General features: G+C 54.0%; 1 protein-coding gene across 1 annotated transcript in view; it reads left to right on the plus strand.

The window, feature by feature from the left end:
* The window catches only part of DNAH17 (dynein axonemal heavy chain 17), a 94158-nt gene that overhangs the window by 27132 nt on the left and 51728 nt on the right, over window positions 1-15298 (plus strand). Inside the window, exons 20-34 of the mRNA XM_061144656.1 lie at window positions 1146-1315; window positions 1852-2074; window positions 3834-3950; window positions 4044-4130; window positions 4558-4710; window positions 7503-7751; window positions 9466-9588; window positions 10548-10895; window positions 10996-11087; window positions 11496-11622; window positions 12311-12463; window positions 13758-13883; window positions 14061-14168; window positions 14679-14810; window positions 15131-15291. Of these exons, the coding sequence (XP_061000639.1) occupies window positions 1146-1315; window positions 1852-2074; window positions 3834-3950; window positions 4044-4130; window positions 4558-4710; window positions 7503-7751; window positions 9466-9588; window positions 10548-10895; window positions 10996-11087; window positions 11496-11622; window positions 12311-12463; window positions 13758-13883; window positions 14061-14168; window positions 14679-14810; window positions 15131-15291 (2369 nt within the window). The remainder of the gene's footprint in view (window positions 1-1145; window positions 1316-1851; window positions 2075-3833; window positions 3951-4043; window positions 4131-4557; window positions 4711-7502; window positions 7752-9465; window positions 9589-10547; window positions 10896-10995; window positions 11088-11495; window positions 11623-12310; window positions 12464-13757; window positions 13884-14060; window positions 14169-14678; window positions 14811-15130; window positions 15292-15298) is intronic.

A 15298-nucleotide genomic window follows, 5' to 3' on the forward strand; every position in this document is an offset into this window, starting at 1 on the left:
GAGGGCCACTGGGTTTGATTGAAAACGCGGGTGCACGTTTACTTTTTAATGTAGGTTTTATTATTATTATTCACGTATGGAGAGACCAATAGGCCAGCAGACAGCCGCCGTGAAAAGAGGGTTTGTGACCCATGGCTCCCGAGAGGAGGGGGCACTCCAGGCCACGGGTGTCGCCAGCGGGGCACCAGAGTCGGGAGACAGAGAATGAGGGGAAAGCGCAACCGAGAACTCACGCTAGGGTCCTCATGGGGAGGAACAAGCAAGGCAGGACAAGCCGACTTTGGATGGGCTAGTTTGAATCATTTCAGTGCCTCAGGGCTATATGGGCTGTCTCCGGCTGTCAGGTACCTGCCCTGGGGTGATTAGGGCAGGTAGAGAGTGGCCTAGAGTGTGAGAGCAGGTGGTAAAAATTGGGGTGCGGACTCTGCTTCATTGTTTGCACATGAAAGTCGTGGTCCTGGGGAGGGGTTTGTCTGCCATCTCTAGGAATGAGCCAGCCTGTGACTAGGGGCGGGCTTGTCCCTCCAGGGTCAGCAAGGCCACCGAAGCCAAAGCATCAGGAATGTAGAGCATGATGGGAATTTCCTGGTGGTCTGGCAGTTAGGACTCAACTCTTCCTGGGTTTGCTCCCAGGTCAGGAAACTAAGATCCCTCAAAACGCATGGAGTGGCCAAAATATATATACATTAGAACATGAGAAAACGTAATGAGTCTACAGACCTTCATGTCTTTTCCTGAAGCTCGGTGAGGGTGGCCCAGCAACAGGGAGGGTGGGGTGGGGTGGGGGACACAATCTCTCCCACAACACTGTGGGGGCCGACAGCTGGCTGCCAGTCTTGAAAGCCTCGAGGACAGGCAGCAGCACAAAGCCGGCTGAGTTAAGGATGCCCCATGGCTCCCAGGACCCCTTGCACCCCTTGGAACTTTAGTCGTGCCCTCCTTCAGAAGCCCTGCTGGCCTCACCAGGCAGCGTCACTTTCTGACAGCCTGTATCCCGCGTTTGGCGATAGACTTCTGGGCCACAGGGGCTGCCAGCTGGGGCCGGGAGAAGGAAAGGAGTGCATTGTGAGGGCCTCCCCTGCTGCCACACGCTCTGCTGGCCCCACCGCAGCAGCCCAGCAGCTGAGCGGGTCCTTGCCTCCCAGATCGACTCCTACGAGAAGCTGTATGAGGAGGTGTCTAAGTGTGACAATACCAAGGTGTTCAACGGCTGGCTGCAGTGTGACTGCCGCCCCTTCAAGCAGGCCCTCCTCAACACCATCAAGCGCTGGAGCCTCATGTTCAAGCGGCACCTGAGCAACCACGTCATCAACAGGTGGGTGCCAGGACCGCTGCCCCGGGCCCACTCCCACCCCCACTGGCCTGATGCTGACCACACCCTGGAGAGCCCTGTGCCAGGATCCCCAGCCAGCCGGGTGTGGAGCTGAAGCTCAGGTTTAGAGACCAGTGGCCCCATGAAGGGTGGGTCCCAGGAGGAAAGTGTCACCTGGCAGGGAGTGGGGGCCCTGGTCCCTTGGTCATTGCTTCTTTACTGGGCACTTACCGTGTCTGACCAACAGATGCCAAGGAATCCTTTAGGAGCCCCGATTTGGGCAGGGAAGCCTGGCATGAAACTCGAGGGTGGTACCTGTGCAGTTACAGGCGGTGGTGGGCTGGGAGTCTCCAGGAGCCCTGAGAATGTGTAATCTCACTCTTCCATCCAGGAGGCCTCCACAAAGGCCACCTTGAGATGTGACCTTATCCAGGACTCACTGACCAGTTGAGTTAGTGAAACATGGGGTGCCAGGCAGGCAGGAACATGACCCTCCCCTGGAGGGGGGCACCCATCACATGCGGCCTCACACCCACCAGCCTCGCGGACCTGGAAGCCTTCATGAAAGTTGCCAGGATGGGCTTAACAAAGCCCGTTAAGGAGGGGGATTATGACGGCCTCGTCGAAGTGATGGGGCATCTGATGAAGGTTAAGGAGAGGCAGACAGCCACGGACAACATGTTTGAGCCCCTGAAGCAGACCATTGAACTGCTCAAGTCCTACGGGGAGGAGATGCCCGAGGAGACGCATGCGAAGCTGCAGGTAGATGGGCCTGGGATGCCCCGTTGGGGGAGCTGGAGCCCTGTGGGGCAGGGTCAGAGGGCAGGCTCTTGTGACCCGGAGCCTGCGGGCCAAACCTCTTCTTCTAGACCTCAGATCCCCGGGGAATGGTGGGCTGGGAGGACAAGGCTCTCCAGAGATGAGGGAACAGGGAGATTGCCTCCCAAGGGTGGGAGGGGAACAGTCCCTGCGTTTAGTTGGCGTTTCAATGGATTAGAAATGCTTTCATGTCCCACTCCTCCTCCTGAGCCCAGCGGGAGCCTGGGCATGAGGGACAGTGGACCGAGAATGGGGTCCCCAGAGGTCCTGCCAAGATTAGGGGCCAGCAGCGAGGCTGAGAGAGAGACCAGCTCCCCGGAGGAGAAGGCGCCCAGCCATCTTTATGCCCATGGGGCAGAGGGGCCATGGCAGGGGATGCAGGGACTTGAAGAAGCCTGGCACTTACAGCTGATTTGTAGGATGTCAGTGTTGGTGCCGATGCAGCTGTGTGTGTGGCTGGGGGGTGGGTGAGGGAGGGAGGGACGCAGGAGATGGGTCCTGCAGGACCCCCTGGGCTTTGTCTCCTCCCAGACCTGGCTGCCTCTACCTGCTCCCTTCCTCTGCCCTGACTCTGTGTCTGGTCACACAGGCCTGACTCCCTGTGCCGGGAGACACTGACCCCAGCCAGTGCCCAAGACCCCCAGCAGGGGGAGTGACAGGATGGTGTGGGCGGCTGTGGTGACCTCTCCTGCTGCCCAGGCCCTGCTTTAGAGCGCTTGTGTTTGGCCCCTTTTCCCCCTGCCCAGGGCTCGGTAAGGACTAGGATTTGAAGTGTGTATGGCCAGGCCCAGGAGCTCCGGGCCGTGGACAGGGCAAGTGGGCTGATAAAAATTCTGATAAACATTTGAGCCATGCCACTGCCAACAAAGACTGTTAGTTAATTGTAGAAGAAAGTGAAACAATGTCTGTGGGCAAAGAGATTAGGGGCTGGGATTTTTGTCTTTGAAATATTTTATGGCAAGTACAATATTTGCCCAAGTGTGGAGAACTTGGAAAATACAAAACTGCATCTGATTGCTAAAGCCATTCTTGAAATGACAAAACTACAGGAATGGAAGACAGGTTAGTGGCTGCCCAGGTTTGCGGGGGTGGGCAGGGTGGGTGCTGATGCAAAGAGCTGACGCAGGACGGTTCCCTCGCAGTGACCAACAGTGAGGTGTGTGGATTGTGGTGGGGCTTATGGGAGCCTATACATGAGACAAAAGTGCATAGGACTACACCTACCTACAACACATGCACTCACATGCACACATACAACACACGCACATGTGGATGAGCTTAAAACAGGGTAAAAACCGACAAGTTCCGTCATCTGTTAACAGAAACACCCCAGGGTCCGATGCTAGCTCGGCTATCGAGACTTAATTGTATAAGATGCCAGCACTGCGGAAGGCTGTGAGGAAGCACCCAGGACTCTGTGCTACCTTTTTTCCCAATACTTATTTATTGGTTTATTTGGCTGCACTGGGTCTTAGCTGCAGCACCCAGCATCTTTGGTTGTGGCATGTGGGATCTAGTTCCCTGACCAAGGATTGAGCCCAGGCACCCTGCCTTGGGATCGCAGAGTCTTAGCCACTGGACCACCAGGGAAGTCCCTCCCTGTGATATTTTTGCATCTCCCCATGAGTCCGTAGTGATCTCACACTAGAAGGTTTTTAAAAAGAGCAGAGAAGGGAGTGGTCCTTGGCCTCTGCCTGCACAGGAGCTGCCGGAACAGTGGACGAACACCAAGAAGCTGGCCATCCAGGTGAAGCAGAACGTGTCGCCCCTGCAGGCCAACGAGGTCAGCATCCTGAGGCGGAAGTGCCAGCAGTTCGAGGTACCGTGGCCTGGGGGGCGGGCCGGGGCGCAGCACCCACCACGGCCGGGCCCTGGGCCGGGAGCCTGAGCGTCTCACGTGGTCCTCCCGCAGCTCAAGCAGCACGAGTTCAGAGAAAAGTTCAGGCAAGAAGCCCCGTTCAGCTTCAGTGACCCTGACCCCTACAAGTCCCTCAATAAGGTATTTTTGCTCAAGGAGGAGATGGGGTGGTAACTCTGGGGACCCATCTTTTCTCAAGTTGTCATTCTCGTGAGTCCAGAAACACAGCCTCGATGGGACCAGCCTCGGGGCCGAGCACACGTGTGTGAGTGTGTGTGTGTGTGCGTGCGGGTGCATGCGTGTGTGTGTGCACAGACATGCAAGCTCAGCCATCCTATGGGGCCTCCCCTCCAGGCCCCATCAGAGAAGCCGGGGGTGGCTGGGGGGATGGATGGAGAGGGCGCTGCTCCCCCGGCTAGAAAGTTTGATGCCTTCCTGTGTGCGTGGGGTCAGAGTACAGTGGGCCAATGGCTCTGAGGGTCACTGGGACGGGACGGGGTGGGGGCAGACGGGGAAGGCTCCGCTGAGCGTGGGCACCCCACTCACTGGCTTCCTCTCATGCCCGCAGCAACAAAAGAGCATCGCAGCCATGGAGAGCATCATGGAGGCGCTGTGCAAGTCTGGCAGCCTGTTCGAGGTCAGCGTCCCGGACTACAAGCAGCTCAAGGCTTGTCACAAAGAGGTCCGCCTGCTGAAGGAGCTCTGGGACATGATCATCATGGTGAGGGGCCATCTTGCTGGGGGGGTGGGGGGGGGTGTTGAGGGTGGGGCAGGGGGAGGGAGGGGGAGGTGGGAGGGGGTCCACGGGCAGCATCCCAGCACCAAGAGGGGGCAGCTCCCATTATCCCCCCACCATATGACACCCACCTCTGATGGTTGGTGGAGGCAGCCCCTCTTCTCAAACACAAGAGTAGGAAGCCTCACTCTCCACCCCAGGGTCAAGGCACTGTCCACAGCATATGGGCATGCGTTAGTTCCCCATGGTCTTGCCTCTTGGCTCCTCTATTTCCAAAGATATTTTAGTTCTTCTCTTTTTTTTTATTTTTTATTTTATGGCAGTATGTGTGCATGCGTGCTAAGTTACTTCAGTCATATCTGACTCTTTGCGACCCCATGGACTGTAGCCCACCAGGCTCCTCCATCCATGGGATTCTCCAGGCAAGACTACTGGAGTGGGTTGCCATTTCATCCTTCAGGGGATCTTCCCGACCCAAGGATTGAACTTGGATCTCCTGCATTGGCAGGAGGGTTCTTCACCACTGTGCCACCTACGAAGCTCTTATTGGAGTATAGCTGGTTAACAATGCTGTGTCTCAGGTGTCGGGCAAAGTGATTCAGTTATGCATATACATGTATCTGCTCCTTTTTAAATTCTTTTCCCATTTAGGTTATTATAGAGTATTGAGTTCCCAGGAGGTCGCTATTGGTTGTCTTTTTTTTTTTTAATAGATAATGCCTTGATTTTAATTTTTTTAATCTCTTGGCTGCACTGTGTGGCATGCAGGATCTTAGTTCCCTGACCAGGGATCGAACCCATGCCCCCTGCAGTGGAAGCGTGGTGTCCCAACCACTGGGCCACCAGGGAATTCCCTGGTTATCTACCTTAAATACAGCAGTGTGTGCCTGTCAACCCGAAACTTCCAACGCATCCCTCCCTCCCCACCCACCGTGACCTTAAGTTCCTTCTCTAAGTCTGTGTTAGTTCTTCTCCTTTGTGCACTTGAATGAACTTCAGAATCTGTCAAATCCTCCTCTCTTCAGATAGAAAACTCTCAGACTACACATAGACTTGAATCTATTCTGTGAGCTCATCTGGGGAGGATTCTCCTCCTGGCAGCAGTATTTTTCGTCCCTGCCCAGAAGCAGGCCCTGTCTTGTCAGGTATCTTGTTTTTTAGATTACATCTTAGTAAGATAATGTAAGTGTCTGTATCCTGACCATGCTGAATCTATCTATCTCTCATAGAGGGCGGAGTGGGAGAGAATCTTTGGAGCCACAGGCTCCATCACAACCACCGCTAAAGGGAGAGAATCCATCAAAGCCTCTCGATACTTTTTTTTTTTTTGGCAACTCACAGAATTCAAGTCTCTTGTGCTCGAGTGATCTGACTGAACGATGCTGCTGCTAAGTTGTTTCAGTCATGTCCAACTCTGGCTGACAGCCCGCCAGGCTCCTCTGTCCCTGGGATTCTCCAGGCAAGGACTGAACAATAAGTGAAGTCAACTCAGGAAGCGGCACTGTCCCTTGATAAATAACACTGAGCACAGACACAGGAATGCAGGTTACTTTTCCCAGGAGATAACGATAAGCATTTCCGGTCAGGGTGTTGCAAGAGAAATTGACAAAACAAACGAGCCAGGGTGCTTTTACGATAACAGGATACAGAAGCAGCTTAAACTTAAGACCAGAAAGGGCCATCGATTTCTGTGGGGATTAATGCTTCAAGTCTCGGGATTTGCAGAGTCAGTCCCTTGTCAACGCCCCAGCTGTTGGTCATTGTCCGACAAGAACATCTATCAAGACCAGGCCATTCTGCCCCAAGCCTCTGTCGGCAACCTCTGACCCCCTCCAGGACTCCCATCCAACTCCAAAGCCATTCTCAGCCCACCCCGAATTTAAGACCGCAGCTCCTCGGGTTTCCGCCTCCACTCTTGGTAGGGTGGTCCCCCAGTACCGTCTGTGTCTTGTTCCATCCTGTCATGAGCGGAATTTCTTCTGGTGTGTCTTTGTCGGTGTAAGCTAGGTTGGGCTTCCCTGGTGACCCAGCAGTAAAGAATCTGCCTGCCAATGAGGGGAGACCTGGGTTCGGTCCCTGGGTTGGAGAGATCCCCTGGAGAAGGAAATGGCAACCCACTCCAGTATTCTTGCCTGGGAGACTGCATGGACAGAGGAGCCTGGCGGGCTATAGTCTTTTGGGGTTGCAAAGAGTCAGACAAGACTTAGTGATTAAACAACAACAAGTAAGCTAGGTTACGCTGCAGTAACAAACAGCCCTAAAAAACAACACCTCTAAAAAAAAAAAAACACAAAAAAAACCTCTGTGTAGTTAACCACAGACACATATTTTTCGTTCATGCGAAGTCCACACTCCAGTTCCAGGCAAACCCTCCACAGCTGCCAAGGCAGGTAGAAGGGACTTGTGGGTCCAGCGTTGGCAACTCAGTGCCTCTGCCCCCAAGTGACAGGTGTCATCCACATTCCATTGGTTAGGGTGACTTTCGTGGCCTCACCAAGACATGGGACAGAACAAGATCCTGGTGAGCAGTGAAAAAGCCCTGTTTTGCTAAAAATCTCCCTTAACTGCTGACTTTTAAGCCAAATCTGTCGTGGTAGAACTGAGGTTTTTCTTGCCCCCCCCGCCCTCCCACATCCGCTCACTTTACCAAGCTCTATCCTTGGTGCTGGAGACTCCTCATTGGATTTTTCCATCCAAGAGCAATGGCAGGAAGGTGGCATGGGTGCCTTCCTGAACCGTCCCTAGCAGAGGAGTCAGTGGGCATTTTTCCAACTCAGGTCAACACCAGCATCGATGCCTGGAAGACCACCAAGTGGAAGAGCATCAACGTGGAGCAGATGGACATAGACTGTAAGAAGTTCGCCAAGGACGTGAGGTCCCTGGACAAGGAGATGAAGAGCTGGGATGCCTTCGTGGGGCTGGACAACACCGTGAAGAACATGATCACATCCCTGCGTGCCGTGAGCGAGCTGCAGAACCCCGCCATCCGGGACCGCCACTGGCAGCAGCTCATGCAGGCCACCCAGGTACCACACTGACGCAGGGGCAGAGGGCAATGCTCCTCGGGAACTTGCTGCGGGAGTGAGGGGCTGACGCTGGTAAAGCTGGCTTCACGCATGCGCACCTCAGGATGTCACACAGGGCTCCAGGCTCAGGGTGGCCCCAAGCTGGGTTAGAGGCTCTGCTGTCACCATCTTGATTTCCTTAATTAATAACTTTTTCACATGGGATACAATCATTTTCATTTTGCACCAGGTCCTGCAAATTATGCAGCCAGTACTGGTTGTAGCATGAACGGTGAATGTCCAAGGGGCTCAGGAAGTTTGGGGTGGAGGAACAGTCCTGGGTCGCCCATGTACCCCAGGAACACAGGGTCCTAGTGTCGAAATTTTCCCAGAGATGGTCCCCAGTGGGGAGTGGGAGGGGCACTGGCCTTGACACTCACCGAAGGCAAATAGGACCATCCCCACTGTCAGCAAACGTTGAACAAAACTCTGTGGAACGGCTACTCTGCAGAGGCCCCCGGTAGATGTCAAGGAAGCAGAGAGATTGAGGACACGGGCCCTGCTCTCAGGGCAGTAGAGGAAGAAAGACAGCACAGGCCATGGTGTTTGGGAGGCCGAGTGGGGTGCTCAGCGGCAGTTCTAGGGGTGCAGAGAAGGCAGCCACCTCCCCGGTTAGGGAAGCATGGGATCAGCATACAGGAGCACGTGGGGTGTGGCCTGGGCCTTGGGGAGGGGAGGAGAGAAACAGGCGAGCAGAAGGGATTGTCTCGAGTACTGAGGCCACTGGCCAGCAGGCTCCCATCCAGGGCCTGGGAGAGACCTCCAGGCAGTGATCAACAAACAACAGAAACATCCCAGAAACTGGGCATCACTGAGGACTTGTTGAGACCTGGGCAGGTATTTTCCCAACTGTGATTGAGAAACACTCAATTCCATCAGTTGGTCAAACCAGTTTTTGTGGCAGGCTTGGAATTCAGGCTTGGAAATGTCTGTGTGACAGTGAGAAAGATTTGAAGACTGGGTGACCTCATGCAAATACCTGGTATTGTTACCAGAGTAACAGTACCTGTGACTCAGCCACACCTGTTACTAACATGGCAGCTACCCCAGATGGATAGGGTCCTGCAGCTGCGGTCACAAAGCCCCACATGATGGGGGTCTTGAAACCACAGAAATGTATTCTTCTGTGGCCCTGGAGGCCAGAAACCTGAAGTCAAGGAGTCAACAGAGCCATGATCCCTCCAACATCTAGGGGAAGACACTCTCCTGCCTCTCCCAGCTTCCGGTGGTCCCAGGCAGCCCTTGGCTTCTGGCCGCATCTGACGCATCCTTGCCTCCGCGGCCACATGGCCTCCTCTGCATTTCAAACCTCCCTCTCCTTTCGGTGATGAAAACACCAGCCATCAGGTTTAGGTTCTGTGCAGCTGACCCGAGATGATTTCATCTCAAGATCCTTAACAGCTGCAAAGACGCTATTTCTGAGTAAAGTCACATTCTGAAGTTCAGATGGACATGAGTCTGGGGGGACACTCTTCAACCAAATACTGGTGGGCTCTGTTGCTACCAGCTTTACAGGGAGGCGGGGCCTGGAGGAGTGTCTGCCTGAGTCCCAGAGCTCCCAACACCCGCTTCATGGCCTAGGTTCCTCGCCAGCCTCTACATGAAGGGCAAAGGTGTCCTTCAACTGGAGAACATGTAACCGAATGTGAAATGTGCCCATTTTTTTCCTCTGCAGGTGAAATTTGAAATGTCAGATGAGACCACCCTGGCAGATTTACTCCAGCTGAACCTACACAAATACGAGGACGAGGTCCGAAACATTGTCGACAAGGCTGTGAAGGAGTCTGGGATGGAAAAGGTATCCTTTGTTGACAGTGAAGTGCGCTTTATATGGGATGCTGCTGAAACCGACCCACCAGCCTGACGCCTGTTGAATGTGTTAATGTATGGTTGAAACTAATGTAGCCCCAGTTAACGCCTGACTGAACTCTTTCCATGAAGCACCCTTGTTTGTGGTCCATCCTGCCTCAGCCTCTGCCTTCTGAGAAGCTGAATGGGGCCAGAGCAGGGTGGCCAGTGGTCAGGAGGGCTGGCCATCAGCTGGTACCTAGGGCCATTCCAGGACATGTGAAAATGCTGGAGGATTCCTTTGCAATTCAAACCTCTCTCCTCATCTGTTTTTTTGAGTTTGAATGGTCACCGTTGGGCTTGCTTTCTTTTTTTAACAGCTTTATTGAGCTATAAATCACATACCCATTCACCCATTTAAAGTATGCAATTCAATGGCATTTAGCATATTTACAGGAATGTGCAGCCATCACATATTAGAATTAGTCAATTTTAGGACATTTTCATCTCCTCAAAAAGGGATGAAACCCAGACCCTTTAGCTAATATCTCCCCATCGTCTCACACCTCCACCCATCCCAGCTCTAACCTACTGCTTCTTATCTTCTATAGGTTTGCCTTTTCTGTACATTTCATATACACGTAATCATATACTATATGGGCTTTTGTGTCTGACTTCTTTCACTGAGCATGTTTTTAAGTTTCCTTCGTGTTATAGCTTGTGTCCATACTTCATTCTTTTTTATAGCCAAATAACACTTCATTATATGCATACTCCACATTTTGTCATTCCATTCATCCACTGAGGGCCATTTGGGTTGTCTCCATCTGTTGGCCATTGTGAATAATGTTGGCATGAACATTTTGGCTTTCGGAGAGCAGGGCCTCCTTCCATGTTCCAGGAAACTCTGGGTCCTCTTTAGTGATTCGTGCCAGACTCTCGCTGACCTGGTTTCTGCTCCTCCAAAAGGTGCTGAAAGCCCTGGACAGCACCTGGTCCACCATGGAGTTTGAGCACGAGCCGCACCCACGGACGGGCACCATGATGCTCAAGTCAGACGAGGTGCTGGTGGAGACGCTGGAGGACAACCAGGTGCAGCTGCAGAACCTTATGATGTCCAAGTACCTGTCCCACTTCCTAAAGGAGGTGACCAGCTGGCAGCAGAAGCTGTCCACGGCGGACTCGGTCATCTCCATCTGGTTCGAGGTCCAGAGGACCTGGAGCCACCTAGAGAGCATCTTCATTGGTTCTGAAGACATCCGCGCCCAACTGCCAGAGGATTCCAGGAGCTTCGATGACATCGACCTGGAGTTCAAGGTGAGCACAGCTCTCTGGCTCCTGCCTGGGCACTTTCGGACATGGCTCCCTTGGTGCAAACAGGGCTCGTGATGCCATGGCGCTCCCTTTCTCCTCCCAGGCCCTGATGGAAGATGCGGTGAAAACACCCAATGTGGTCGAAGCCACCAACAAACCTGGCCTCTATGACAAACTTGAGGACCTGAAGAAGAGGTGGGCCCCATACCTGTCCAGACGAGGGGCTTCACTGTGGTAGAAACCCAAGTCATGCGCCTCCCCCCCACCCCGCTGGCCAGGCCAGGAAACCCCCAGGTTGTGGGTTAACACATCCCCTCCCTGGAATTACCTGCCACTTCCTGCCACCCTAGCCACAGAGCCTGCCTTCAGCCTCAGAGGAAGCCGCGATGGCAGAGATTATTAAACTGTAGCCCCTCCTGCCTGGGGATATCCACAAGTGCAGGGGCTGGCTGAGAATGAGCGTGTCCGCTTGGAAGATTTGAATCAAACCGGGGCTGTGAACAGCCTGGGTGTCTCCAGGGTCATCCATCCAGCGCGTGGAAGGATGGGCTGGAAGAGACCTTCTGTTGAGCAGGACTCAGCAGCCTCATTCCCTGCCCCCAGGTTGGCTGTGTGCGAAAAGGCCTTGGCTGAATATTTAGAGACGAAAAGATTGGCTTTCCCCAGGTTCTACTTTGTCTCTTCAGCTGACCTCTTGGACATTCTCTCCAACGGAAATGACCCTGTGGAGGTAGGTGGGCCCCGATGGTCCAAAGGGGTGCCAGGCTCCATGTCCGGGGGGCCTCAGGACGTTGGAGGAGTGTCCAAGAGGTGGTCCACACCAGAAACCGCCCAGGGGCTGGGCCGTGACAGAAGGACCCAGGACCGTTCTCAGAGCCAACCCTTCCTACCCTGGGCTCCATCCTAGTGCTCTGGAAAATGGGTGAGATGCCCATTTCTAAGACACAAGCTGCTCATCCTACTAAACCCCAAACACTGGGAGGAAAAGTTCCCGCGAGGCTCCTCTTCTAAAAGAGAGAAGGGTGAGCATCCGGGCAAAGGGAGGGGACCATATTTTATTTTAATCATGGGGTTGCAGATGCATGGTATGGGAGCCCCAGGACTGCCCACGATTTAGGTTCTGAGCAACTGACTTAGGGGCATAGGCCCTGAGCCCCCCGGGACAGAACCTTCTCAGGGAAGAGAAGAAAAAGACATTCAGAACGTTCTGACCGAGCAGTGTTTGCCGTTTCCTGTGTTGGTGAAATGTGTTTAATCAGCATCCCAGAGGCAAGGGGGTCAGGGGGGAGCATAAGTCAAAAAAAAAAAAAAAAAATGATGCTTAAGACTGCCTGAGGGAGACCCAGGCCACGGGCATCTGCCTGCGAACCCCTGGGTTGCAAAATCCAACGTCCTCCCACTCCGACCCCGATATCCAGGTGAGCCGCCACCTGTCCAAGCTCTTCGACAGCCTGTGTAAACTGAAGTTCCACCTGGACGCCAGCGGGAAGCCGCTCAAGTTCGGCCTGGGCATGTACAGCAAGGAGGACGAATATGTGGACTTTGACCAGGAGTGCGACCTCTCGGGGCAGGTGCGAGCCGCCGCTGCGGAACGCGCAGAGCACTGCCCTCCGGCATGGCGGGGCCTCGTGGCCGGGGCCGCATGGCCACAGACGGGCTGTGTCAGCAGCAGCCCATGACCGACCCTCTCTCCTCTTCCCTTGGCCTCTCAGAACAAATGCTTAAGGGACATCTTTATAGGAGTCCCTGCACAGCCTTACCTATGCAGTCTGAGGTGACCTGAGAAAGGAAGGGGGAAAAAGGGAGGGAGAGAACAGATTTATTAATGCCCTTAAATCTTTATCATTTTTTTATTATTAATGCCAAGGGGACCACTTTGGAGGGTGCCATGCACACCTGCCGAGTTCTCATCCCTGTTCAGCACGATGGGCTTTACAGCTTCCATATTTAGCAGAGGGCTCCCCTCACCCTGGGCAGCCCAGCCCCTTGTCCCACCTCCCCAGCCCAAGAGGCTGCTCTCTCCTGCTGACGGCAAGCTTCGTGGCTGCCCTCTCCCCCATCTCTTTGCCCAAGTATTATTCAAGCATCCAAATCAATTCTTACATTCTGCCTAAGCAAAATGTAATTTGGAGGTAAATTGGCTTGGAGGATTAAAAATCTCATGCGAGAAAACTCAAGCACCAACAATTTGAATTTGGAGTGCCTGGCTGGACAAGGTCAGCAGGATCCATTCATCAGTTTGTTCGGACGCTTCCCACACTTAACCACTTACAGACATAACCATTGAATGACAGTGAGCTCTGCCTGCACTGTGCTTCTGTCAGTAGCTTAAAAGAAAAACCAACCTGATTATCTCATTCGGGTATTTTCCCCCTGGTGGCTGTTAGTTGCAGGTTTGTATTTCAAAATACACGCAAGGCTCATTGGCCAGTTTGTCTGCATGACAATCTCAGACCCTGAGAGAATGCACTTGGGGACAGGTGGGGCTCTGCTGGTCAGAATCCGCCTGGGACACGGGGCAGCAGGGCCCAGGGGACAGATCCCGGTCCCAGGATACCAGCACCACTTCGTGGGCTCAGACATAGACCGTCTTCTGTAGCTTTTTCTCTTGTTCCCTCCCCCTTCTGTGTTTAGACAGAGTGTATGCACACGAACGCCCAATGCAACTAGTTTTGCAGGTACAGCTGGGCTTGCTGAACATATTTTTCCAGCAGGGCATTCTTATTGCTCAGAAAACCTGGGCATTTCTACCCTCTGGGGTGATGATAAGGATGAGGACAAGTGGTAATTTATTTCGTAAACGTCAGAGCAAGTTGTCGGATGAGACATGCTCACCCTCTCTGGCCCCCGTGGCTCCGTCTCCAGGTGGAGGTCTGGCTGAACCGCGTGCTGGACAGGATGTGTGCCACGCTCCGCCACGAGATCCCCGAAGCCGTGGTGACCTATGAGGAGAAGCCAAGGGAGCAGTGGATCTTTGACTACCCCGCCCAGGTCAGAGCTGGGTGGATGGGGCCTCTCTGAGATGCAGGGAGGGGTGGATGGGGCTTACCCGTCCTGGGTTAGCCCCAGTCTGGTGGCCAAGAGCCACCTTAACTGGTGTGAACTCTTCCATCGGACAGAAAAAGGTGCTCACGTGGCGGGGTACTGGGGCCCCACCTCTGTTTTCAGATCGCGCTCACGTGCACCCAAATCTGGTGGACCACCGAGGTGGGCTTGGCATTTGCCAGGCTGGAGGAAGGCTACGAAAATGCCATCAAAGATTACAACAAGAAGCAGGTGTGGCCCCCGCCCCATGTCCATCTGAAGCACCTTGCTCTGTGAGGTCCTCCCTTGTGCCACTGCCTTTTCTCTGAGTCAAAAGCAGCCAAATATTGGCAACAGTTGTTCTGCCCAAGAGTAACCACTTTAGAAATACATGGCTTTAATTCTCTATTTCGATTTGATTTTTTGAGAGATTCTTGGTTAGAAATTCAGAAACCAAAAATAATGTTTAAAAGGAAAGATATAAACCTGTCAACAGATTCTTAGCTAACCTTCTAGGGTACATATTATCAATTCCCAGGCAAAAATATGTAACTATCTAAGTAGCTTTAAAATCCTATTTTCACTTACTATCTGCCATCTTTCACGGCCTCAGATCTTCATCTACACCATTTTTAGTGACTCCTTGATAATCCATGGGGGAGGGGCAGTCCCCGAGTGCCCAGACGGACTCGCCCAGCCCGGAGGCCACCCCTGAGGCCACCGCTGGAGCCGTGTCCAAGGGAGGCATGTCTGCTCCCACAGATCAGCCAGCTGAACGCACTCATCACCCTGCTCATTGGAAACCTCAACGCGGGAGACAGAATGAAGATCATGACCATCTGTACCATCGACGTCCACGCCCGGGACGTGGTGGCCAAGATGATCACCGCCAAGGCATGGGTGCCAGGAGGGGCCAGGAACTGGGGTGGGAGCCTGGGGCTCAGGACTGCAGCCCACATCCCCCGCCCCAGTTACTGCTGCTTCCTCAGTGGGGCGGGGGATGACACTACTCCAGGCAGCGGCTACCCCCTCCTTCACCCCTCAGTCTCGCCCCTAGTAAGCCACTGGACGAGCAGCCCAATCAGAAGTGCCCCTGGTTCGGCAATGGAAAGGTGGTGTTAGGCTTGACGGGGGCTCCTCGGGAGGAGCGGGGAGCCGGGAGCACCCCGGGGTCAGGGACCGCTTGGAGGCAAGGCAGCCTGCTCCCCCCGCAGGTGGAGAGCTCCCAGGCCTTCACCTGGCAGTCCCAGCTGCGGCACCGCTGGGATGAGGAGAGGAAGCACTGCTTTGCCAACATCTGCGACGCCCAGATCCAGTACTCATATGAGTACCTGGGCAACACGCCACGGCTGGTCATCACCCCGCTCACGGACAGGTGAGGA

The sequence above is a fragment of the Dama dama genome, chromosome 5, assembly GCF_033118175.1.
Source record: "Dama dama isolate Ldn47 chromosome 5, ASM3311817v1, whole genome shotgun sequence".
Taxonomy (NCBI): Eukaryota; Metazoa; Chordata; class Mammalia; order Artiodactyla; family Cervidae; genus Dama; species Dama dama.